Source organism: Semicossyphus pulcher, unplaced genomic scaffold (assembly GCF_022749685.1).
Source record: "Semicossyphus pulcher isolate SPU_LCO1_2020_fin unplaced genomic scaffold, fSemPul1.0.p SCAF_6, whole genome shotgun sequence".
NCBI lineage: Eukaryota > Metazoa > Chordata > Actinopteri > Labriformes > Labridae > Semicossyphus > Semicossyphus pulcher.
In genome coordinates, this window is record NW_027211737.1 from 9018568 (window position 1) to 9046088 (window position 27521).

At 40.2% G+C, this 27521-nt stretch overlaps 1 protein-coding gene across 1 annotated transcript; it reads right to left on the minus strand.

Moving 5' to 3' along the window:
- Positions 1-281: 281 nt before the first annotated feature.
- On the minus strand, positions 282-6209 carry pmpca (peptidase, mitochondrial processing subunit alpha). The gene is made up of 13 exons (XM_069683086.1): positions 6163-6209; positions 4658-4860; positions 4482-4561; positions 4310-4392; positions 4111-4205; positions 3928-4028; positions 3268-3531; positions 2929-3021; positions 2698-2816; positions 2508-2598; positions 2326-2388; positions 2074-2218; positions 282-1696 (listed from the first exon to the last, which is right to left on the minus strand). Exons 1-13 carry the CDS (start codon positions 6207-6209, stop codon positions 1527-1529), a joined length of 1554 nt encoding a protein of 517 aa, XP_069539187.1. The 3' UTR covers positions 282-1526.
- Positions 6210-27521: the final 21312 nt, after the last annotated feature.

Genomic DNA, 27521 nt, shown 5'->3' on the forward strand with positions numbered 1-27521 from the left:
CATGAGTAGGTCGTTTGTTTTATCTGCACAAAAACAAAAACGATTTTTTTACCGATTTATGACGGATTATAAACCGGACTATTTCTTGGTCGGGACCAGGCCGCTACTTCCTGGAGTCTTCGCTTGTTGCCTGGCAACTCTTCAAGCCGACGAAAAATGGCGGTTTTCTTTTTTTAATACCGTGTTTTTTGTACAGATAAAATAAATGTAATAATAGGTTTATTTCAGTTTTAGAGGTGCTGGTGAGCGAACTTTGTAAGCTATTTTAGTCTTTATGTAAGGTAGCATCCTATTTAACATACATGAGTCCCACCTTTTGAAGTTTACTCCCTTCCAGAAAGCAAATATGAGCATTTTCCAAAGTCGCATTATTTCTTTAATTTTCCCGTTATATTTCAGTGTAATTTACAAGGGAAGCAAGACAAGCACAAAAATACAAAGAAAAAATAACAGGTTTAACTTTAGCTTTCTATTTCTTTTTCAGAACATCTGAGACACTTATTAAAACCATGACTTAAGTCTTATGGACACATTTGCTACAGCTTGAGGTGATGTTTCATTTTAATCCACAACTTCTAAAGGTTTCGTTTCAGTTCTTTTAATTATCGCTGTGTACAGTGTCTCCAGTGCTTTTGAATTGTAGCAAACAGCATGTGGGCCCAGTGTAAGAAAAACAAAAGACGAGAAAGATTATTTGTATTTTGCATTTTCGAGAATAAAGTTTGTTGGAAATAAAGTCAAAATATTGAGAATAAAGTCAAACTTTCAGAGTTTGTGCCAGGTTAAGAAAAAAAAATCAGAAGGGGAAGATTTTTGAACATTTAGACTTTATTCTTAATGTTTCGACTAAGCTCCCAACAAATCTTGACTTTATTCTATACATTTAATTTTATTCTCAAAGTGCAAAATTAAAAAATGATTACTCCTCTCATTATTTTTCGTTATACTTGGCACCCATACTCTTCTATAGAATTGAATTGATGAAGTGCTGTTGTATAAATAGTACGATTTTTTTGATCGATACACCGTGGAATAACTGAAGGCTGGAGGTGGGGCTCAGTGGGAACAGTGTAGACACTGCTGGGGATGGTGGCCACCTCCTTCTCTTGCCTACATGTCAGGGATAATTAGACAATAAAACGTTATACGTCATTTATAAACTTTAACATGACATGTTGGTATTGGGAGTATTTAAATGGGAGATTAACATTTACATTTTGGCTTTGGGGAGAATTCTCCATTTTAAACCAAACACCTGCAGAAAATGAAATATGGCTTCCTGCCCATGAACAATAAATACAGGTACTCCAGCTGTATGCATACTAAGGTAACTGTAGAGTAAAATGTATCTTTTCTTTAAAATCTCCACTCTCTGAGGTTCAGTCAAGAGCTCAGGGGTAAGTGCCCTCCCAGAGCGAGCTGTGTCGAGTCCTGTGGGTTTGGGAGGGAACACCAGTGTAATCTTTCAGTCCAGCTTATTTACACTGGTGTTTGCCAGAGATGTATTGCTTGATGGCCACGAGGGTCTATCGGAAGAGGCGATACATGCGGGGAAGACGTCCGTCCTTGCTGGACAGGGCGGCCTGGATGTGTTCATATGAGGGCAGCTCCGTCAGATCTCCCAGAGCTGCCACTGCAGGCTTACTGCGCAGCATCTTGGTGGTTACTCTCTTAATGTCACTGGCTGTCACGTTGCCTGGAAAGTATTCATGGACGAGTCAAACAATAAATAGAAAATCAGGCTGAAATTAAAACTATTTATGCACAACGTTTTAACAAAAACTATGACGTTAAGTTGTGTTGGGGAAGCTAAAATAATAATCACATAAACAAATATAAGGGCAGTATCACACTTGATGTCATGCTGTTATACTGAATATCAGCACGGCTGTAATTATATTAAACACTTTCTTTGGCCTTGTGCCTATGAATGATTTACAGCTGTGTTGATATCAAGCACAACAGTACTCATTTTTACTTTCACAGGTATTTTATGACATTTTTTAAGCCATTTTCCCCACAAGTTATGATGAATAACTAAGAAACAGCACACATTTTTTGTTCAATACTCACTTATAAGATCACACAGTTCATGAGGCAGCTTTCTCTTTCCTGTGGAGAGAACCTGGCGACCGACATCTTCAAAAATCACCGGCCGTGACTCGAGGTTCATCATCAACATGGACTTGAGCTGAGTCTTTGCTCTCTCCAGCTCCATCTGGATATACAGGGAAAATGTTCAAAGAATGATACATGACCTTTGGTTCTTTAAATCAACATTGCTAAAGAAGTGGTGGATTGCTCTAATAGTGCAACATTGCTTACCTCTCCTGCGTTGCCAGCCATCTGAATGAACTCTCTGGTTATTATTTCCACCATTTCTCGCACCTGGAGAAAAATGTAAGTTCAGTAAAGAACTCATAAACATTGATAGATAAGAAATTGCTATTTAAATGAAGAAGTATAATAAGATATTTGAAACCCTGCTGTACGGAGCCTGTACTAACCTGTCTGGGATCTGCACTGGCATGGATACACAGCAGGCCACTGTCCTCATAGCTATGATGGTATGAGGTGGCATTGTACATCCAATGATGCCTAGAGACAAAGAAAACCATGAGACAGTTAATGAAAGTAATAAAACCTGTTAGATCTCAAGTCAGAACAATTTCAGATGAAGATATGTGAGATGTTCACCTGTTGAGCACATTCAGGTACAGACGGGTGAACATGCCTTTTCCTGGTCCTCCTGCAGAAAAGGATCCACCCCCGCCCATCATCATGTTGAGCACTGCAAATGGGATAAAGTCGTCCTCCTGTGAAGACAAGACATACTTATTTTATTTTGAAGCTTGTTGTAACTTGCACAATAAAACATCAGACGCCTGATCGGCAACTGACTGGAGATAAAGCAACACAAAGACCCACCAGAAAGGAGCAGCTCTCCAGGCCGATCATGATGTGGGTGAGCTCTGGGATCGGGGTGGGGCCAAGGCTCACATCAGACATATCCTTCTCCATCTAACAGAGCAAAAGAGGATGTTATTATCCTACATTAAAGACTCACTGCTGCATTTTCCCTTTTCCAAACAAGATTAAATCAATGCATTGTTGTCCTGTGTAAGAGTGCTCCATTTTTATGTGTTCGGGATGCAATCTTTATCTTCCTTATCACTTCACAACTGTGATATCTGCCACATAAATACCACCTGAAGAAACTTCTAGGGCTAAAAAGATGATTTGTAAACAATGAAGGCAAAAAATCACCTTGACAATACCACCGGTGTACTGTGCCACAGAGAGGTCTACATTGGCCACTGTGTTTGTTCCCCACACTGGCTTTGCATTCAGCAGGTATTTCCTTGCACATTCAACCAGCTGCTCGTGTTCGATGCCAACTCCAGCCAGCACCATCCGCTCAGGACTGTAGTAGTTACGCAGGTAGCTGTGGAGCACTTTCTTGTCAATCTTGTCCACATTGTATACAGGACAGAAGCGAGGCAGTCCAACTGTGTTGCCCCGATATGCGGCCTGAAAACAAAACATATCTGTTGTAGAAAGAAGGAAGCGACACATTCTTTCTGTGAAGCCTGAGGACCGATAACATGACTCAGTCTCAGTCAATATGGCTCCTTCCCTGCCTGGCATGACTCCCCATTTGCCATAAACATAACTTATTTCACAATGTTTTCCTATTTCAAATAGAATCAACAATATGCTTTTCATAACGACAGGGGGTAAAAAAAGGGGGTGGAAAATGTATTGTTCATTTTCCTTGCTTCCAGACCAAATTCTGGGATTCTGCTATCGTCTGATGGGTGTCGTCATTATTATCATTATTTTACATTATATACTTAAAGATTGGATTAATTGATTGATAATCACAGAGAGCTTGGGTTAGGGGTTTAAACAAATGAAGCAACTCACAGCATGGATCATCTCAGTGAGAAGCGGCTCAGGGTCAGGCCTCATGTTCAGATCTTCTAACTCAAAGCGCACCGCCATTCTGGTCATCTCGATCTCTTCATCTGCAAACAGGGACAATTTCAGACAGGCAGCGGAGACACACATTCACCCTGAAACTGTCATGTTATATAAAACCAGACTCACCCAGCAGGCGAGGCTGGAGAACAGCATCAGAGAGAAGACTGACCACTGTGTCCAGACCCTTCACCTCAGCAGACACCGCGTACATGGTGGTGTCTCTGCACAGCAAAAAGAACAAAGGCCGTGTTCAAATATGGACGGCAGGAACACACAAACTTCACATTTAATAACACAGACAGGCACTGTGCAGAAGGCGACATACCTGGATGTTTGGCAGTCACATATCCCTCCATGTTTTTCCAACGTGAGGAGAATTTCATCTCGACTCCCGTACTGTGCTGTGGACTAAAAATTTAAAAAAGACTGCTGTTAACATTACTTTACACAACTCAACTTCCTTGATATTACGATTTAATTGTGTTTATTTTACTTACAGAAAAGGCGAGTTTCTCTACAAAGTGTGCTATTCCACTTGGATACTTTGCTTCATGTCTGGATCCAGAATTTACTAAAACTATAAATAAGAAAGAAAACAAGTTTAATCCACTTTGTCAAGATTCCTGAAGACAATCGGCTTATAATAGTTTACATCTCAGTTCTGGAAACTTACCTCCAACTGTGCAGAATTGACCAAACTTGTTTTGAGAAGCGACTTTGAGGCCGTTTTCTAGAGTAGTGATCCTGGTCTCATATTTTTCTTGACCATCCACAGATGCAAACACTGGCTTGGGGATCCCGGGCAGTGGTGACGAGAGGGAGATATTTGGGTATCCGCCACCACTGCTGTACTTTCTGTAAGCTGCGATCCCAAACCTTTGGAAACAAAGCCATGTCTCTTTAACTTCTTCTCAGCAACATTAGGCCTGTAGTGAAAACTGGTTTAAAATGTTATCAAGAAGTCTGCCATAATACTGTTATAATTTATAACTTTTTCATAGGCCCATATTTAAGTCTTCCAGTTTGTTTTTTTTTAATAAGAAAAGGGCTAGACCTTTTGTCAGTCACTATAAAGTGCCATACTTCTCAGTTCTCATGTTTCTCTGACAGGCGCCCTGCCAGGCTTATTGAGTTTTCCAAACATTGTATTTCGTAAAAGCATTGTTTGCATCCGTTTGGATTGAACGGATACACGTCATTTCTCAGAAAAAGGATAATTCCAGTCTCTGTACTGGATCGATGTATCACTACTACTCTAACAGACATTCACTTTAATTCTGTAATGTCATGTTTAAGTGATGCTGATAGAAAATGATGTCCAACATTTTACTCAAAAATCTCCAAATAGATCCAAAATAGATGAAGACCTGCTTACTGCAAAGGCCATAGCATGCCATACTTTAAAATACACACCACTTGCATGCTCACCAAACAAATCAGTCACTCCTTGTTAGCTTGTTATGTTTCTCCTCTCCTTTAATTAGATTTTTTCCTCCAGCAGTCGGTCATTTCTAAACTATGCATTAACAAGTTAAATCAAACACCTCTTTAGGAAAGACAATACAACACAAAGTAATGCTTAAAATCTTCATGAAGGCAGGGTTTGTTGCAGTCCTGAATAAAGTCTGCAATGGTCTTACTCTTAGCAATGTGTTCATAATAAACTAGAAAGTGTGTTTACAACTCTACAAGGTAGAGACAGAGCTCATGTATCAAGTAATTATTATAGCTACAAATTCTCGAACCTATTTACAAATTTGTAACTTAAGCAAGATACGGGATGAAAGAGTTTAGCGTATCAACCAAAGTTTAAAAATCATCAGTAAACCCACCAACGATTCTAACTTCCGTATTCGTCGCAACATCAACACTCCAAATTACTCTTATTAACATCGAAACGACTGGTTACTTTGAAATATTTACTACAATTACTCATGATGCAACATTGGCAAAGCCATTCTGACAGCAGAACTACACCTTGTTTGAAGGCTAACAGTTAGCATCATGCTAACTGAGGACGCTAATCTTGGGTGTTGAGGACGTGAAAACTACCAAAGTTACAGATGACAAGCAAATACATGACATGGAATATACTCAACATACCGTAAGATATGCTTTTTTTATTTAAGTCCAGTCTAGCAACAAGTTAAGAGCAAATATTTAAAAGAAAAGTACTACCTTTGAACACGACTCCAGGTTCGGCACCTCGACATGTGAGTCGCCATCTTGGATCCTCTGTGACCAGGAAAACAACCCGGAAGAAGATGAAAGTTAACCGAAGCACTTCCGCTGCAGAGGTACGCACCCCAACTTTAAAACATTTTTAAAAAGTTTTTTTTTTTTTGTGATGTAATTATGTTGGATTTTTTTTGTAGATATATCTTTATTAAAGCTACATTTTATGAACCTAAACATATTTCAAAATTTGCTCCTGGTTTTGTGAAATCTTTCAATTCTTAACAAACTGAATTAGATTTGTGCTTAAGACACTGACATATTTGAGTTATAATCCTCTTAAGGTAAAGTTGATTAAATTTATTTCATAGTTTATTTTTTTCTTCTTTCTCCTTCTTAAAGTATGCTGCTTGGAATTATTATTAGGTGTGTTAATAATGACAATGCCTGTTTGACATTAAACCTAGATCTTTTCTATTGGCCCCCTTACTTGTATATTAACCATATATTATTATCTTATGTATATTAATCCCATTTTTGCCCTATGCATTGATCACAGTCTGGAGGAGCTTTGCCTCATACATTATTGGCCTAATAGTCTGGCGAAAACTGTTTGCACATTAGAAGCTGTGTGCAAGAATAAAGATTTATTAACTGCAAAACAAACTTATGTCTGTTTTTCTAATTTGGGCTTTGGAATGCAAAACAGAACAATTGATCCTTTGGAGTAGTCAGCAGGCCAAGAGCATTTAGTTACCCATCAGCGAATCAATTTGGGAACAGAAGTAGGCCAGCTCTTAAATAACATCATCACTTCCACCTCAGTCTGAAACATGCTGGAGCTGCAGAAGGATTTAACCGGACTGTGACCAGCAGCAGACTAGACTGAATGTAATTAAAGACACAATGTTCTGCACTTGGCGAGTGACCACAGCTTTGTTGTTGATTTTTCTGCCTTTACACAGCAGCTCGGCCTATGAGCTCCACGACACCATCCACACTCTGAAAGAAGAAAACCTCCACCTGCAGCACCAACTGGAGAACCTCACCCAGGCTCTCAGAGATTTGAAACACCTGCTGATAGAGCACTCCAAAGGTAAGAGCAGAGTCGTGTCATTATTGGATTATAAATATTATCTGAATGGAAGTTCTGAATTTGTTTCACATTGAACAGTTTCTGGGACGGAACATGACACTGAGTTTCTGAACGCCTGGAAGGACTGGTCCCAACACGGTAAGGCCTCCTGATCAAGTTGGACATTACAAATCAAATTCTGTTTGTGGACACGAGTCTTTGTCTTATGTTTTACAGGCATCAGTGCTGAGACTCACCAAATGTTGGAGCAGGCCCTCTGTTTGACAGAGCTCCACGGAGCTGCCCAGCCCATCTTTATTACACCGGGCTTCCTTCTGCTCTCGCCTCTCGTCTCCATGACTCTCTTGATGCTGTTGTGAACCAGCTCCAAAACATCCTTCAACTCATAAAAACTTTGACCTACATTGGTAGGGTTTGTAAATATAAATGTTATTCTAATCTTGTGCAAAAGAAGCTCTTACTTTGTAATAACTGCCACTATTACTTCCTGCCTACTTTTTTAGATGACTATTGTAATATTGTTTTTTCTGTTTCTTTTGCATTAACCCATACATTTTATATTTTATATTTTCACGTATATTTGAGTTGTTGTTTGCATTCTGTATTATTTGTATTGTACTGTATTTTTTTGGAGCTATCTGGTACTGTAATTTCCTTCGGGATTAAATTTTTTTTTTCTTATCTTATCTTAATTCTTAAACAGGATTTAAAAAAAATACGCTCCTGAGGTTGTGAGTATGATTTTTTGACAAGGAACAAAAAATCTCTCAAACTTTTTGAACAAAAAAAAACTCTTTGAAATTCAAATTTTCTGTACACACAATTTACACTGAATGGACAATGACCACTAAAATGTACAAGTTTGAATAACGCTGTTAAAAAAAAGAAATATAAAGGAGAAAATGATGAAAGAGTAAAATGCACATTTGTCACAAGTGCAGAGTCAATCCTAAATAGAGTGTAACAGCCATCGCAGAGGATGTACGAGGTCAGAGGACAAAGTTCAGCCTACGTATGTCCTGAAAAAATAATATACAAAGATATATGATTACTATTCATACCTGTTGCTTCTATACTTCGCATTTCCTTTGCATTGAAAAAAGTCTTTACCACAAAGATAACTGTAGATATCTTCATTAAACCGTGCTCTCTCACAGATTATTATGGAGTATTGGATGCTCCCCTCTTTGGTAGATTTCTGTGTTTGATGTCCTGAATCCAACAATGTTACATTTCGCCTGCTAAACCAGTCTTTGTCTCTTTAATTAAAATGACCCCTCCTGCATAGATTATAAATCGGTGCATTTGTACTTTAATTTCCATTTGATTATGCTGAATGGACGGTCAATTTACATTTGCAAGGACTCCACTGGCCCCAGTAGACATGTGGAGAGACTACAGTATGTTAGCTGCTGCCATGAGTTTAGAAAAGTGAGACTGCTCCGTTTTTTATGCATTTTTCTCCTGTTTTAACATAAAAAGAGGTCACTTCATGGAGTGTGTAGACATGCAAACAGCTGTGAGAACTTAGGTAATTATACTAATATAATATAAGATAATTAAAACTAAATGTGTGAACATGCTAGCGTTAGCACGCTAGCATGTTCACAGTGGCAAACATGATGTTTTGCAGGTATAGCTTTGATTACCATGTTCACAGTCTTAGACTAGCTGTTAGCATGCTGAAGTTTGCTAATCAGAAGTAAACACAAAGTTTTACCTTGGTTAAAGAGAACATTGTTAGTTTTAGAGGCCACTAGTTGTCCAACAACATATTGTGAATTTAATTATTTAATGGCAAAGATAAGGTCTGTCTAATAGCATCAAATCTCAAGAACAAGCTAGTGGACTTGGCTGTTTTTTTTCTTGTTGAAAGCTTTGTAGGTAAAGTAAATCATTTTACTTATACTGGCAGTTTTTACACTTATTTTAATAAAATAATGACAATAATATGTTTAATATGTGGGTTGTGAGAGCAGATATCTTTATTGCAGTGAAATCTTTACGGTTACACTCAAGAGTCATCTTTCTAAATGCTCACCCTCAAATACATTGATTGAGCGTTTGTGCAGCAGTCATTATTAACCTCCATTAACCTCCATTTAAAAGGGAAGCACTTTCAACCAGCACTTACTCATTAAATTGACCAGTTTTGCAAAGTTGTAGCTAATTGAGTGCTGACATGGCAGTTCATCAATCACTAACTAGCATTATTTGGTGCTGCTGGATGTTCGCTAACGCAATATTGAGCTATTGAGCAAAGAGTGAAGTGGTTTGAGTACTTTTGCTCCTGCTCACCTTGCATACGAGGGAAGAAAAGTCGTGTTAATTCAGAACAATGAGAAAGAAAGAAGTAAAGAAATGTTTTATACCAGGTTGACACATTTCTCAGCTGCTTCTACTGTGATGCACTAGACTTAATATTATGAACAAAAACTAAAAAATGATTATATTCAGATGGATGTCCGTATTTTGACTTCTATTGGCTATAAACAGTGAAATATTCACAGAGCTCTGCAGTCTTTGCATTACAACACAAGTAAAGGTAAGGCATATAAAATGCACACTTTGCAGGTGCAAAGGTGTCAATATTCTTATTTTCACATTTCTATGCAGATGCACAAATATGCATTCTTGAATATAGATCTATATGTGCCCTGTGCAGTATACGTGACATATAATATGGGTGTAAAATCTTGTACGTCCAAAGACAATCTTTCATGCTTCTTTTTCACTCGCTACAATCAGAAACACTTAGCTTCTTTTCTGTGAGTAGAGTGTATTAGAGTGTGTTACCAATTTTGCATCTGTTTACTGTGTAAATAAAGGGAACACAATTAAGGGTTTTGTGCTTCATTACAGCTGTTGCCTTTGAATGAGAATGCACTGTGTGTGTGTGTGTGTGTGTGTGTGTAGGTTGGGGGGGTTGTCCAGCACATGCGTGCAGCTGATGCGTGTTGTTCTCTCGCAGCTGGAGGCTCGGTGAATGCATCAGAAGAACCTGAGATTCTGCTCCGACTACAGACGGACAGAAACTGGCTGAATGGGCTGAATTTAAAAACCAACAGAAACAAACCTTTGGACCCGTGCACAGTAAGTACCACCACGACTCTCAATTATCTTTCCATGGTGCTGAAATTGATAAAAAATGTGTTGCATTAAGAACATCTTGTATTAAGTTGTACAAGTGTAAAATGCTTTTTTTTTAAAAACCACTTCATCTTCATATTTTACTGTAGTCATCATTCAGTGTAAGGTGTATTTATTCATATGCAAATGTCCCTCATCATGCTACTAACGGGGACCAAACTGTCTGCTGCGCTGCACAATATACACCAGAAACCATGCACTGAATTCATATTTGCTTTGCACAATATGTATAGTGTCCTTATAGTTGCATCTGGCACTATTACTATTAATCGTAATAGTGGTGAGGATGTAGTAGTGAGGATGATGAAGAGATGGATTGGAACAAAATGAAGAAATTATTTTTCTGGGTGCACTTCAGGAAGTAAACTGAACATATTACAAGATGAGGTGATCAGGTAACAAAAGATAGAGTAATTCAAAAGCTAGCTAAGGTCCTAACAAGACAATAAGAGTTGAATTTACAGATTTACAGTTGTAGAAAAAGTACTCAGAAAAGGAAGCCAAACTTTAGTAAAGTAGTAGTAGGACAGTGTAAAAATACTCACAAGTATATGGTATAAAAGTATAAAAATGAAATAAAATGCAGACGTTTGACCTTCAAGAATTAAAAGAAGAAGAATTTCACCTGGCTGCGTCTCTCTAACTTCAGTTTTCCATGATGAAGATTAATCAGATGAAGATGAGAGGGAATCAGTGTCAAACAATATTCTGTGGGCGTGGTTCAGGTTTATAATTGTAACTCTTCTTGATCTGATCAGAGACACATGCAGCTCATTCATGGAGCTCTAACCATCTTATTTTACTTTAATTTTTATCACCAAATCAAATAATGATAATTTAACCTTTGACTATCTGTATTAAAAGACAGAGGATACAAGTCAGTGTGTGGGCTAAAAAGCTCTTAATGAAATGCTAAACAGTGTAAATGATGTGAGTCACACAAATTCACACCCACAGGCTCTCAGCATTATGTGAGTATAACCAGCCACAAGGCCTCTTTACCCGTTTAAGCAATTCATTGACTCATGAACGCTGATTATTAATGTCGAAAATCAAGGGTTTGGATTTTGTTTGTTTCTTCGTTGAGTCACGCCACAGTGCTGGGCGTTTGCTTTCATCTGCCATCCTTTTTTAACACATTTTTAAAAAATCTTTTTATCTGTTGTGTCGTCTTAAGTCATTCCACATAGCATATCCTTGTTACACATTGATAATAAGATGGTATTTCAGGTATGACTGTAACTATTATAATCTAATTTATGGGTTGATGATATAGTTTTCTAAGTTTATGACTCTTTTAAATTACAAAAACTGTAACATCTAACTGTATTTAGGCGTCCCAGGCAAGGAAATTACTGTATGATGGTTTTATCTTTTTTATTACAATTACGATGACGGCTACAACTGGCTGCCGCATCGCCGAAGTGGTCGGCATAGGTTGCACATAATGATATGGACAGCATCATCCATTAACCGGATTGGCGGAGCTAGAAATATAAGCCTCTGCCACAGAGAACCACATGGAGAGGTTTACAAGGTGAAAAACTTGTTTTTCTCTGGAGGGGGTCTTTAAATTTGGGCAACATTGGGGTGAAACTCTTACTGATGTCTTCCTCTGATGATACAGTTTTTCCCTAAAGTTATGCTAGGTGCATTTGATTTAGAAAATGTCTTCATGTTTCTCTCCGGTCTCTATGTAGCGTCCACATTCTTGCAAAGCACACCGAGCCTCATTACACATTCAGCTTTAACCCTTTAATCATAAATGAGCCTCTTGAGATCAAAACTATGTCTTTGGCATGTTTCCCTTCAACATGCCCTAATATTTGTGCAAATTCAGCATTGCATAAGCGAAATGTGCTGAAACAATAAAGGACCGGGCCTTACATGGACATATTGAGGATCATGAAAGCCTGTGTGATCAGACGGGCAGCTTTCCTTGCGGAGGACCAATAACTGATCTTCACAGTACAAAGCTCCGCAGCCTCGTTTCATGTCACTTTCATTGAGTGGAGGGCCACAGTGCGAGCTCTATAAAGTGGTCGAGCCCATTCAAGGGACTAAAAAGGACAAAGCAGAGCTCGCTGCGGTGCCACAGACTCACAACCAAAATAGGACTGAAGCAAAGAGGAAAGGGAGGGGAAGGTACTAAGAGCAAGACAGAGTGATGGTGATATTACAGCTGAATGCATTCTGTCGAAATTGATATAAAGTGAATCTGCAAACAGGAGGTCCAGTTTTTGTGGATGTGACAGCTGTTTTATAGGATGCAGTCATGGTGCAGTTTATGTTCAGTTACATTTGAAACATTTCCGCCTTTTGCATCATCCTGCACCAGTAAAATCATCGGACCAGGCACCCAAGACAATTAGTTATTTGTCTAGAGATCTAGAGATTTGTCAAGAGTAGACCTGAGCAGCGAGTGAAGGTTAAAATTGCTCACACATCCGTTTAAATTCTGCCTTCTGTCTTTTATGTGTGCTCACTCTCCCAGCTGACACCATGGATGAAGCTGTGTGGAGGTTTCCTCTCGGCTCACAGGGAGCTCTGCAGTAGGATGCATGTTTGGGTTTCACTCTGGACGCTCCCACAGATGACTTCCCACCTCTGCTTACTCATCCTGTCCAGCCTGGCAGTCTCATCACACCTGGGTAAGCCTACGTTACTCTTACGTTGTTCCAGATGTTTGCTGTCCCTAAAGATCCATGCTCTAAACTGCAATGAATTTTCTTCTTGTTTCCTAATTTCAGAGCCCAAATCTCCCAAACGGCCCCCGTAATCCACTGTAATATTCATGAAGTAGATCCGTTCCTCTTTATACCGTGTGTTTTAGGTTTGGAGGAGGTTTTCTTCAGTCCTCAGGACCAGACAGTCGCAGAAGGAGAGGGAGTTTTCTTGCAGTGTGTGTCAGGGGAGAGTTCAGCTCCCGCTAGCATCGCCTGGCTCAAAGATGAGACGCTGGTCACAAGAGGACGACAGATTCAGGTGAGCCTGAAAGACTATGCTGCGCTTTTATTTTGAAGAACATGGGTTTCCTATGATGTGAGTGCAGTAGTAGTGTAGTTTATTCACATTCCGTGTCTTCACTGATTGGCTAATCCCAACTACAGTTACATTCACGTTCTTGAAACTTGATTAGCCTGACAGTAAATGCATTAATGTTGCACTTTTTAAGTTTATTTCTGTTGAAAAAAAGGCTTTTAATTGAATGAATTAGAGGGAATATGTTCTTATGCAAACTGCACAGATTTTAATTCAATACATTTAATTGGGTAAAAAATGTGGGTCTTGATGGGTCATTAAGGAGGCGGCTGGTCCTGAGCTGGTCCTGAGACAAGACCTGTTGAGAACCACTGATTTAGACTTTGCATTAGCTGTACTGTGACTGAGCTTGCACGGCCACTGTGCCGCTCTCATCATTCGGGGTCCACAAAAGATGCCTATGTGAACATTAGAGGCTAATTTCCTAGGAGGACCTTTTTGGATTCGGAGGCCCAGTCAATAGACCTTACTTGGTTACAAGATGCTGTCATCAGGGTGTGTTGACGTCATGGGTCCAGACTTAGCCTGGTATCTCTGTGTGCATCTCATGTGTAGGAACCAGGGAACCATCTGAAAATACAGTTTTTGGTTTAATGGGAAATCATTAAATCATTAAAATACCTCTGGACTTTACAACCAATCATAGCAGCTAGTTTCTACAGCCAATTCATAAGGCTTTAATGTCAAGATAATACACAGATATTTGGCATGATATGGCTTCATAACGGCACTTACCATTTAAATGTAATCTAAACTTCTTCCTGTTTATTTATCACTGACTCAATTGTGAATCTATAACGTGCCACATCATTGGCAACCATCTTAATAGCACTCAAACCATAGACATCCATCGGTTTGTGTACCACTGGATGCTTCAAACTGTGTTCTTCCTGTTCAGGGTGAGTACGGAGGTGGTAACACGAGGAAGACCTCAGGCACTCTGCATCTCTTCAACGTAACATTAGGGGATGACGGGATATACGTCTGTGTCACCCTCAATCCTTCACTGAACATCAGCAAGAAGAGCAAACCGGCTAAACTAACTGTGCTGGGTGAGTACATGTGCATTTTGATTTATTCTGTTACACTTCTCAGTTATTTTATATCTAATTCATCCAATAAAAAATACACACTAACAACTTCAAGCAAGTAAAATGATCTATTCGCATAAATAGATGTTTATTCTACCTTTTTCCTCTTGGCGTATCTACATTGATTTTTTGCAGTGGCCGTAATGTCTTACAGTGTTGGCTCTCTTTCTTGCAGGCGTCCCTCGCAGGCTGCACATCGTCCAGGGCCCTGACAACATCACTGTTGCTTTGGGAACAGAGGTCTCCATGCACTGCGCTGTCCGTGGCTTCCCTGTTCCCATGGTGCACTGGTTCAAAGACGGCTTCCTCCTGACGAACTGCTCGTCCTCGTTCAACCTCCAGAACAATGGACAGCTGCTCACATTCAGGTGCTGCACTGCAGGGGACGAGAGGAATATTCAGTCTTTGTTTTGTTTTTTGACAAATTGTAATGATGAAACAAGAATTCTGCACCCAAAAATGGTGGTTATTTGCCATTGGGTTTGATTAGGAATATCTTTTAAATATATATAAATATAGTTGGTAACACGTTGTGATTTACACTTTCTGAACCTGTGATGAAGTGACTCTTCACTCCTGGTAGACAGAGTTTAAAGTCTCCTTTCTTGCTGTGTTTTCAGAAACGTGACCAAAGAGGACGAGGGCTCGTACCACTGTGAAGCATCCAACCAGAAAGAGTCAATCAAGTCGCAGCCAGCCTTCCTTCTTCCAGCAGGTAATCTGTGCAAAGATCTACAGTTCTTTTGATGTAGCATTTTTACCATCAGTTACAACAATAAGATCAAAGCCTGTTTAATTTGACAGTTTCTAACCCAGACAGCATTTACTACCTGTAAACATTTCCTCTCTTGCCTTCTGCCTCAGACATGCCAAATGCCAAAAACACCCACATACTTCCCTTGGTTTTTAAGCCACATGCGATTTAGAAAGTAGAAGGTGTTAGCCTTAAAACTAGACCTCATACATGCATTTTGGTCTCACATTTCTTTTGTTATAAGAGTTTCAATTTGGGTTGGAATGACAAGGTTAAACCGACAATGTTAAATGGATTTAGAAACATAACTATGTATTCTTTATTTCAGTTTTAATTAACATTTTATTGATAGTTTTGGTTTTTGGCTCTTAAAGGGGTTAATTATGCTAATTTTGAGCTTCATATTTCACTCTGTGATACGTGGAGAAGTTTAGCATAATTTACAGTTAAAAAAAACTCCTCATGTCTCTCACACTGGTGCTCTGTGCAGGCCCTCATACAGCCTCTGCCTGAAACGACTCAGTCAGCTCTGTCCCTTTAAGTAACCCCGCTCCTACAAGCCCACTTCCTTCTGATTAACCAGTTCTCCGAAGCCTGCTGAGGCTGCACTTTGTGATATCACAAAGTGCAACGTGTAGAAAAAACTGTGTGAAACCTGGCGTTCACAGCAGCCTGAAGACCGAACTGAGAAGCCTGGGGATTACTGCAACATACTTTTACCTACAGATTTGAAACTTCACCCATGTTTAGTGTGGACTTCCAATATTGTAACATTCTATATGTGTCTTAAAATGTGACACAGCATAATACCCCCTCTTTAAAGAATCAACTAGTGATTGCTCTTAAATCCCTCTTTGGCTGAAGCTCTTTTATTTATAATTCACAAAACATGACTCTTGACTCTTGCAAATCCGTATTTTATGAGAGGTAAACACAACAACACACATACTTTCAGTGACACACGTTGTGTTTCCAGAGATGGACTGGACTTTCATGCAGCAGCCGACAAACCTGACAGTAAAGAAAGGAGAAAATATTACAGTCACCTGCAGGCCACCGTTCAGCAGACCGGCCGCTCAGGTGTCCTGGTTCAAAAACAACAAGCTTCTCACTCCAACAAATCATGTGACTGTGCTGCCCAGTGGAGACCTCTTCTTCCACAGGTGAGTGTGTGTTTGTAGGTATTAGTGTGTGCTCCAGTGAAAGCGCATAGTTTTGTTTGTTTATGTACATTTGTGTTCACTAGTTTTTAAGAGGACAAGATGCAATCAGGATGTACATTTTTTTTCTGTGTACACTTGTGGTCATTTTGTTGGATAAATTAACAGTTTAAGAGAACTCAGTGCTCTGTAAACCCTTCAGTCACTTCAATTATGTGAGCCAGTGACTACATTTCAGGCTTTCAACGTTTCAGGAAGCTTGTTGTGTGTCTTTGACTTTATTCTCTGCAGCGTTGAGGAGCACGACAGTGGGAGCTACTTCTGCAGAGCCTCCAACATCCACCTTCAAAGATTTCTCACCTCCAGCAGAGCCGCCCTGACTGTGCAGGGTATGACATTAAAATACACCTACCATACTGTCCTATGTTTGTGTTTGTGTCATTCATATTCTTGTCTCCTCCTGGCAGCCCCTCCATCAGTGAAAGTGTGGCCCCAGGTGTTGACGGTGCCTGTGGGTGCTCGGGTGGTGCTGGAGTGTCAGGTGTGGGGTCACCCTCTCCCCACCATCAGCTGGGTGAAGAGAGGCCACTCCAAGCAGACGGGAGGCAGGATTGCTTTAGGGTGAGTTTATGTGTTTTGACTTTGAAGAAAAGTTAAGATTATATTCTGCTGTTTAACCCACATTAAGTACCAAGACGTCTGTGGACACTTACATCTGTCTTACACAGGTTGAGAAACGCCACTCTCTACATCCAGTCAGCCAGGAGCTACGATGAGGGCGCGTACGTGTGTGAGGCCTCTAACTCACAGGGCCAAAGCAGCAGCACAGCAACGCTGCGAGTTGCTGGTAATATTTATACAAACTTAACTGCCTTGTAAAGTATGTACAAGTCAAGACGAGTCATGCAATACCTAAAATAACATTAATTGCTGCTCAATTCAGTCTGTGTATACGTGCATATTCTGCGCACGTACATATATTAGCTTCAGTTTGCAGCTCATGAAGTTTTATTATGATGTGATGTCTGGGATAGAAAGAACTTCCACAATAGTCACTTACAAGACAATAGTCAATAATCCATATGCTTATCTGTAGTACATACACCAATCAGCCATAACATTATGACCACCTGCCCAATATTGCGTAGGTCCCCCTTTTGCCACCAAAACAGCCCTGACCCGTCGAGGCATGGACTCCACTAGACCTCTGAAGGTGTGCTGAGGTATCTGGCACCAAGACGTTAGTAGGAGATCCTGTAAGTCCTGTAAGTTGCAAGGGGGGCCTCCATGGATCGGACTTGTTTGTCCAGCACATCCCACAGATGCTCGATTGGATGGAGATCTGGAGAATTTGGAGGCCAAGTCAACACCTTGAACTCGTCGTGTTCCTCAAACCAGATCCAGATCCAGTTCCTCAAATCCTGAACCATGTTTGCAGAGTGGCAAGGCGCATTATCCTGCTGACAGAGGCCACTGCCATTGGGGAATATTGTTTACATGAAGGGGTGCACTTGGTCTGCAACAATGTTTAGGTAGGCGTAAGTGTCAAAGTAACATCCGTATGAACGGCAGGACCCAAGGTTTCCCAGCAGAACATTGCCCAAAGCTTCACACTGCCTCAGTAGGCTTGCCTTCTTCCCGTAGTGCATCCTAGTGCCATGTCTTCCCCAGGTAAGCGACGCAACTTTGAGGACAAAGGGTTCACTTGCTGCCTAACATACCCCACCCACTGTCAGGTGCAACTGTAACAAGATAATCAATGTTATTCACTTAACCTGTCAGTGGTCATAATGTTACGGCTGATTGGTGTACTGACTAAGAGTCTTCATGAGAGTGAGAACTGGGCCAATAATTACAAAGGGTTTGAAATATATGTAAAGCAGCATGGAGCACTTTAGATATTTAGACATCTGTTCAAGTTAAATACATTGCATTCCTACACGTTATATAATACAAGCTTTTTGGGCTTAAAAACATCTTTTGTGCCTTTACGTGCACAAAAGTGGGAGTGCATGGCCTTGCACAAAATGCTGTCCATGTGTAACATAATGTATTCTGTTCCTAAGAATTGTCTTTTTGCCTTAAATGCACAATTTGACTCCATTTCCCTCTTTCCTCCTCCCAGTGAGTCCCATCATAGTGACCTTTGTAGCACAGGTGAGCTGCAGGATCGGAGCTTCAGCGGTCCTGCCCTGCAGGGCTGTAGGGATCCTGCCCATCGTGTATACCTGGACCAGAGGAAGAGCAGAGACACAGTCACCCATCAGCCCCACTAAAGATCGACACATTGATGGTGAGTCCAAACTGTGACTGGAGTAATTTTACACCTGGTTCTCATTGGAGTTTCTTAACATGAAACACATTATTGAAAGTAGTAGAAACCCACATGAAAACGTATATCTTAACTGAACGTGTATATAGTTCAGATCTCTTTAATTCATGACTTATCCCTCCTCTCTGCCTCCTGTAGACGATGGAGCTCTGCATATTTCCAGCGTGCAGTATTCTGATGCAGGAGAATATTACTGTACAGCTGAGAACCGAGCAGGGCGACATCAGAGACGCTACATCCTCAGTGTCACAGGTACCTCAACATCCACTCCACATCATTTGTAATTGTCTGCCTCAACAGCAATGTAAGGTTTTTTTCTACACATGTACCATTAGAGGATATAGTTACAAGATGCTTCTTCAAACCAAAATGTACAAGTTTCTTTTCTTGCTGATTGTCTTTCATGTTGTCCTCTGTCCAAAGCTGAACATCGTCCAGCTGAAGGCAAGCAGACACGACTGTTTTTTTCTGCTGTGAGTAATTTAATTGTTTAAATCTCTGCTGAGTTTATGTGGTGACAGATCAGTGTGCAGACTCTGTAGGATATTCATTTTTTATGTATGGATTCTGTCCAGACGCTGTGAATTGGTGTTGATTGTGCGTACTCTTTGCAACTTTACGTCACTGGGAATTGTTCTGAGATTTGTGGCCTTTTACCTGCCTTACTTGTTTTGTGGCTTTATTTCTGTTTGTTTCAAAAGTTGTGTTTGAAGGAAACTAAGTCCTTGTTTTCATTCTTCTAGAGCACCAACGATAGCAAAGAACCAGCAGTCTCCAAATCCAGGGACTCTGTGGCTGAGCAACACCTTGAGACAACACATCATCCACATGTACAAGCAGATCATGAAGAGGCAGCATGTACATACTTAAAGAAATACTTTGATTTTCATCGCTTCAACCATGAGTTCTATATGTTTTGATAGAAATTTAAGTACTAGAAATATAAGCCCTTATTATATTGCAATCCGCCACAGTGCTGAACCTAAAAAGGGGCTACAGGTTCTACAACAACAACAGCAACACAAAGTCAGACAATCATACAGTTGAAAAATAAATGCTCTGGTTAGCCCGGTTTTATTCAACAAGAACACAAATAGAAATCGTCAGGGAGCACAGAATCAAAGTACCTCATGAGGTGATCTTGTATCTCACGTTATTTAAGTATGGATGTAATGATTAAAATTTTAAAAGATAAATATCAAACATGGTATTTATAATCTGAATGGCCCCAATGAATCTGTGAGCCGTTCCAGAGAGATTGTATCCCTCACATTACCAGTTAATCTGGGCCATACATCGGTACAGACCAAGGGCACCAACCAGATTGAATTGTGGATTGGACTACCCTATCTGCCTGTTGGCTGTGCTGGGTTACTCAGAGCCCAATCCACTTGTAGTCCGAGTCTGGCCATAGTGCAGGGTAAGAATAATGTGGTGGGTAAACAATGCTGACAGAAGAATGAATACAAGAAGCTGGAGATGTGACAGTTGACTCCAATGTTAACTAATACAACTGATGGTTGGAGAGATTGGAAAAAAAAAAGCAAAACTACTCAAATAACAATTGTATTGGGTATACAGAAGAAAACAAGGTGTTCATTTGTTTCTTTCCAGGTTCGTCATCAGACTGTGATGCTACAAGAAATAAAGCTATGACACTTTCAAGGGGAGCAGTGGCTGAGCTTAAGATGCCTCCGAGGTCATTTGGTCGTCTTTTACAGCAACAACGGCATCAGCCAACAACCTATCCAACCCAGCCGTTAGTCACTCAGATGCAGCCTCCTATGCTACCGCCTCCTCCACATCCAAACTTCCAATCAGTAGACCCCTATTCCCAACTGTCAGTGACTCATAATCCTCTTTTTATTTCAAATACTGGACCACCGATAACATACAGCCAGACATCAGAAGTCACCAGTGAAGCTTTGGGTACAACCCTTCGGTATCTACGCACAGAAAGTCAATCCCATTTGACTTTAACACCATTAAATGCACAATATCAGCATCAAGTCAGCGATAAATTGTTAAAAGAGTCTGATTCTCAAGGCTCAAACATCCATGTTGTGTCTCTAGCAAGTGAAAAGCCTTTCACTAAAACATCCAAGCCTCATTCACCATCCAAGCTTCCTGTGGTCGGACCCATTGGCTTTCTGAAATCGGACTTGAATTCACCGACTCTGTTTCCAAGTACTGTAACCCAAACTGTGACGACCCACTCTGGTTTAGTCGCCAATTCTTCTTCTTCACACGCTGATTTGCACCAATCTGAGACTCAATCTTTCCAGCTGGTTACAAAAAGTCAATTACACCAATTTGACCAGTACAACCAATCCAACCAACCAACTTCAACGGAGCTACCGAGTCAACCTCTACATCAGAAAACACATTTGCAGTCTTCACCAACTATCTCTCAAATATCTCAGTCTGACCGTCAACAACTATTTACTTCCACACAAAGTCCAGTCACAAAGCCCCAACAATCTCCAATTTATAGTCCATCTTCCCCAACACTAAATAAATCAACGTCAACCGTATCAACACTTCCTCAAACCAAACCTCAATCATTTCCAACGCAACATCCACTCCTCTACTCACAAGCTCCTCAACCACAGACTGAAACTTCTCCAATCCAACCCAGGAACACTCTTCTAACCCAGCCTTCGATCTCAATCACTTACCCTCCTGATCAGACCTCCAAATCTTTAACATTGGACCCTGAGATTCCTGTTGTCCATCAGGTCAACATGTCCGATCAGGTTCAACTAAATACTAGCCAGCAAGGTGACCCAGTACGGTCAGCTAAATCAGAGAATGAGACAAAGCTCACAGAAGGGCTGAAGAGGAACACCTCCCAATCACCAATGACCAGCAATGATCCAAGGTGGGTAAAATAGGTAACATGGTGGTGGGGTGATGCCTATTTTACGGGTGGAGTTTCTGCAGAAAAGCATCAAAGTTTTACTTTAGTTTGTGTTTTAAACTCCAGAGTTACACAACAGTCTCCATCATGGCTGCCTGTCCTGGAGAAGCATGACATCCCCATCGTGGTGGGAGTGGGGGTCTCTTTGGCCTTCATCTTCATCACCGTTACCTTCTATTCAGTCGTCCAGAAGAACGAACCGGCACCGACGAGCCGAGCAGGTCAGAGAGCCTCAGTCACATCAAATGACAGCAAAACTATTTCACATTCTGACTTATACTACAAGGAATAGTTTGACATTTGGGGAAATATGCTTTTATACTGCGGAGAATCAGAAAATTGATACCACTCTCATGTCTGTTGGGTAAAGTGGAACCTCAGTGATTTAGCATATCAAATTGTGTGGTTACTACTGCATATGTGAAAAACGTATGACATCTCTAGATAGATTAATAACAATAAAAGAAGGAAAATAGAAAATCTGGGTTTCTGGAGTTAGAAAGTAGCTAGCTTACCGGGCCTTTTTTGCCCAATCATCATTACTGATTTGGCTAGCAGCTCCAAGTAGCCAGTAAATAGCAAAGGCTAACTCTACAGACTCTCTGAAATGTTGTAGGGCCAGGTTTTAACAAGAAAGAAGAAAACCTGGAGAAAAGAAATAGTCAATCTCTTGTATCACTTCTAAATTGGTTTAGTTATCTTTAATTATAAGGCTACAGCCAGCAGCTGTTTAGCTTAGCTCAGCACAAAGACACAATGGTGGAAAACGGGAGGAAAAAGCTAACCTGGCTCTTTCTAAAAGAAAACAAAATCTGTCTACCAAGACCTCTACAGCTCACTTATTATGTAACCATAATGTTGTTTGTCATGTTTCCCAATTGCCTTGCGTCTAGTCTGTGTGCTAAGCTATGCTAACCAGCTCTTCATTAAGAGATATGAGAGTGGTGTCAAACTTTTCTCCAACAGAAATAAAAATTTAAAAAAAGCATATTTACTAAAATGTCAAACTATTCCTTTAGAGCCAATTAACATGTCCTTGACAGCTCAGAGGAATCTAGGTGTCCCCGTACGACACGCTGAACGTCGAGCTGCAGGACGAACATACGAAAACAGGTTAATACTCTTTCATTCAGGAAGAAAATATAAATGAGAAGGGACCTTGAGATTGATGTAATTGATCGTTGTGTTCCTCGCACAGAGCTTTTGAAGACGACGACTGTGTGGCTGTGATTGAGCAGAGCCCCAACACGTCAGACACGCGAGCCCGACCTCCAGGACCCAGCCTGGTCACAGTGCAGATGGAGCCCACATTTGAGGATATTGTGGAGGACATGCAACCGGCTCTGGACAATCACTCAGTCACTGTAGAGACTTATCCTGAGCCCATACTCGACACAAAGGTTTGATAACACTGAAATACCACTGTTTTTTTGTTATAATTTTCCACTATGAGAGCCGTAATGTAATGCTGAATCAAAGAAAACGCATCTCAGCAACATGTCTTCTAATGGCAACTGCTTTTCTTTCTATTTCAGATTGATCCCTGTCTGGACGAGGAGAAGGGCTGCAGCTTGTCCCAGCCCAGCATCCAGCTGCAGTGTGCTGAGGACTGGACCAGCAACAGAGGAGACAACCACAGCCCATGTCAGGATGCCTTACCTCCTCCATCATCTTTACCCTCCAGATCACCTTCCCCCTCTCCACCGTCCAGACCTGAAGCGGGCCTGCGCTCCTCGTTGACCCTGCAAAGCTCTGAGACATGTGGAGCACCGATCCACCACAGCCTCAGCATCTCACATGGAAACCCTCCCCTGCTCCTCTCTCACCACGTCTCCTTGGGCCTCACTACGGTTGCAGTGGATGTCCATTTTTACCCAGCAGCCACTGCTTCGATGGCAGTAGGCACTAGCACTCATATCAGTTCAGTCTCTAATTCTACTTCAGTGGCTGCACCTCTGTTTGGTCCCCCTTTAGCGAACAGTCAGGAGAATGACCAGTCGACTGCCAGATTTCATAAGTAGCAACAGATTAAGACAATATGTAAACTGTAAATATACAACTTTAGCCATACTGATACTGATAATGTGCCTCAAATCAACATTTATTATTTTATTAAATCAAATGTTTGTCATTTGATTGGACCACTCAAGCATGGTTTAGTGAATACAGAGTGATGAGATGTAGAGGACTGTTAGTCAAAACACAAACCACCTTTGAGAAGAAGGAGGAGAACAAGGGAAAATACTTGATATAAACTTCTGCAGTCGACAAGCTTAAAAAAATGTATACACACTAGAGTAAAATAAAAACTTTTAAATGATTTTTAAATTTATATATTTTGTATAAAATGACTAAACTATAGGGGAAGCAGGATTAGAAATGTTTTTATGTGCTTTTGCTGTTTTGTTAGTATGAAATCTAAGCCTGGAGGTGATTAGCTGAGCTTAGCATAAAGACTGGAAGCATCTGGAAACAACTGGCTTTGTCAGCATTCAAAGTGTTCGTACAAACTTGTTTTAATAAACATCTTATTTGTTAAATCTGTACACAAACAGAAATGAAACAGTGACGATTTGTGCTTTCAGAGGGGGTTGGACTTTCTGAAGCAAAGCTTATCAGCTTATCTGCTCACCTAGCGCATCTGAGCAGGCTGTTTCATCAAGAGATTTCACTGTGAAAAACACTCTGGTTTTGTACAGATTGAATAAACAAGATTCAATATTTTAATAATTATAATGCCATAATATAATTACAGAGTTTTAGCGCAGTGCTAACAAGGATATGTTTTAACTTTTAACACAGCTGGGCTAGCCGTAGATGTATTCAGTCTTTATGCTAAGCTAGGCTAATAAGCTCCTAGTTTCAGCAAGGTACCTAACAACAGCATGTTTGCCAAAATGTTGAACCTTTCCATTAAAAAGAGTCAGTGGGGCTGAGAGTCTGCCATAGCCCCCACCTGTTTCTGTAAATGTGTTTGTCATAGCTTTAGCACAGCACTTTTTGAGCTACTCCCCGTGGGTACAAGCTACTTCTGTACATAACTGCTGGTCTTGCTTTCAATATATTATTTCACTTTTTAGATTTCTTTATTTTACTGCTGAAATAGGAGAGAGAAAATATATGTCTAGTATTAATTTATACTTATTAATTGAATTTACTTGTAACGAAATCATCCTGATTCATATTGTTTTATCAGTTAGTTCAAGTACATGAAGACTTAAATGTGTTGTACAGTACTGACTTGTTTAGTGAAACAGCCAAGGATATTTTTCTGTCACAAAATATTGCATTTTTTGTGCATCAGTGACCTGCTCATTGTCTTATTTCATGCTACCTGACTGTTAACACCTTTTTTTTTAAACCAAAGGAGGGTACGAGGGGCTGTAAAAATAAACATTTAGACAACTGAAGACTCAAGTGGTAATTTTGCATGTAATACCTGCGAACCATAGTTTCAACATAAAGCACGTCTTCATGCCTGAAGATGGAGTCATGCTTTATGTTGAAAATACTATTTTATAATACTAAGAAACTGTGTCTTATTAATTATTTAACTATAACCATGTGCTCATAACCCAAGAGCTCCAGATCCTTTATCAAAATGGACTTCAGCCATCTTTTTAAAAAATGTTATTCCTGAAAAAAGGCATAAACACAGGCTACATCTAGCAGCTGAAAGTACCCCAAGTAATGAACTGCTTTATCACTGCTTTGAGCAGAAATGCAGCAAGCACACTGCTAGTCATGCAACGATCTCACCTACAGAGGTCAGTAAAACTGTACTTTACTGCTGTTTCAGACATTTGTTTTGTAATTATTCCTGCACTTGAAAGTTTACCATAAAGTAAGCAGAGTGTAACGCAAAATGTGAATTTAAGATGTTACCTTTCAAAAACAAAGGGATGGTAGTCAATAAATCAGTATATAATGTGTTCTTTTTGCAACAATGAATTGAAACTAAAATCACAGATGTTTCTACTGACTGGTTTTACCTTTGGTTTCTTGCTGTATCAGCAGTACAGCACTGTGTTTTCAGCATGATGAAACAGCAGTTTTGGCGCTCACTCCATGCTGAGAACACAACAGGGCAAATCAAACCTTTTAACCTCTAAATTTAACCACGAAACACGGAAGTAACATGATCTGTAGTCTAACATTTCGAGACACTTAGAAAACCACAGTGTTTGTGTGAACATTTTTCTCACATAAAACATGATACATGTCCCTCTGCATCCTGATAATCACAAAGTGTGAAAACTCAAACACATGCAACACATTTAGAACAATGGTTGTTTTTTTTCAACTGAAACTGGGTAGAAAAAACTGCACATAGTTTGCAGTCATGCTAGCAGCTGTACTCAGGCCCTGCTCTGCTATGAACAATTTACAAAAGCCAGCATGCTAGCGTGCTCACAATGGCAATGCTAACATGCTGAATTTAACATGTTGGAGAGTAACATTGTACTAAACACAAGGCACAACTGAGGCTGATGACACTTTGGTACATATTTCTCCATAAACCTAAATGTTGGACATGTTAAAATTGTATTTAAATTTAGGAGAAGCATCCTCATGGGAACGTGACTGTCTGGAACAGTTTCCATGGCAACGTAACCCTAAAATATTAACCTAATGGTGGTGCTGGTGGAAAAACAAGGTCTCAGGTTAGGAGAAATGTCAAGGATCAAATCAATCTTTAGTAATATTCCCCTTGCCCCCATTGATGTTTGTTAGCGATGTAAAGTGTTATTACTGTTTTATATAGGCTATTCTTATTTGTGGCATAATTACACTGCCGCTCAAAAGTTTTAGAACACCACAATTTTTCCAGTTTGTATTGCAATTCAAGTCGTTGAAGTCCAATGAATATCTTGAAATGGTACAAAGGTAAGTGGTGAACTGCCAGAGGTTAAAAAAAAAAAAGGTAAGCTTACCCAAAACTGAAAAATAAAGTACATTTCAGAATTATACATAAAGGCAACACGAATGGGTTAACAATTTAAAGCTGTTCTGCAGCAATGGAGGTTGATCAAGCCTTGAAAGCTGGTGCTACTAATTCCTACAGGTGTTCCAACTTTTCTTGATTACTTACAACCCCCTCTGTCTGCATAAAAGCAGTGTTGGAACACACTGTGGTACCATACCCTCGTGAGCATCAGTTGAACAGTATTGTACTGCAGAAAGTAGTGTGTTGCTACAAAAATGGTAAGAAAAAGGCAATTAACAATGGGAGAGAGACAGACCATCGTAACACTTAAAAATGTAGGTCTTTCCTACAGAGAAATTGCAAAAAAAGTCAAGGTGTCAGTGAGTACAGTTTCCTTCACCATCAAAAGGCACTCAGAACTGGGGGAAACTCTGACAGGAAGAGGTCTGGCAGACCCAAAGCCACAACTAAATCATAGGACAAGTTTCTGAGAGTTAACAGCTTGCGTGATAGGCGGCTCACAGGACAACAGCTACAAGCACAGCTTAATCGTGGTCGTAGTAAGCAAGTCTCAGTTTCAACTGTGAAGAGAAGACTTCGAGATGCAGGTTTGATAGGACAAGTTGCAGCAAGAAAGCCATTGCTAAGACGTCAGAATAAGACAAAGAGGCTTGCCTGGGCCATGAAACACCACCATTGGACTACTGAAGACTGGAAGAAGGTATTATGGACTGAGGAATCAAAATTTTAAATCTTCGGTTCATCACGCAGGATCTTTGTACGCCATCGAGTAGGCGAAAGGATGGTTCCACAGTGTGTGACATCAACTGTCAAACATGGAGGATGAAGTGTGATGGTCTGGGGCTGTTTTGCTGGATCCATGGTCGGTG

Coding starts and splice junctions, on each gene's coding strand:
- pmpca (XM_069683086.1), bottom strand. CDS start 6,209: ATGGCGACTCACATGTCGAGGTGCCGAACCTGGAGTCGTGTTCAAAG. Junction 4,206..4,309: donor TGTGACTGCCAAACATCCAG/GTATGTCGCCTT, acceptor TTTGCTGTGCAG/AGACACCACCATGTACGCGG. Junction 1,697..2,073: donor TGAACTGTGTGATCTTATAA/GTGAGTATTGAA, acceptor AATACTTTCCAG/GCAACGTGACAGCCAGTGAC.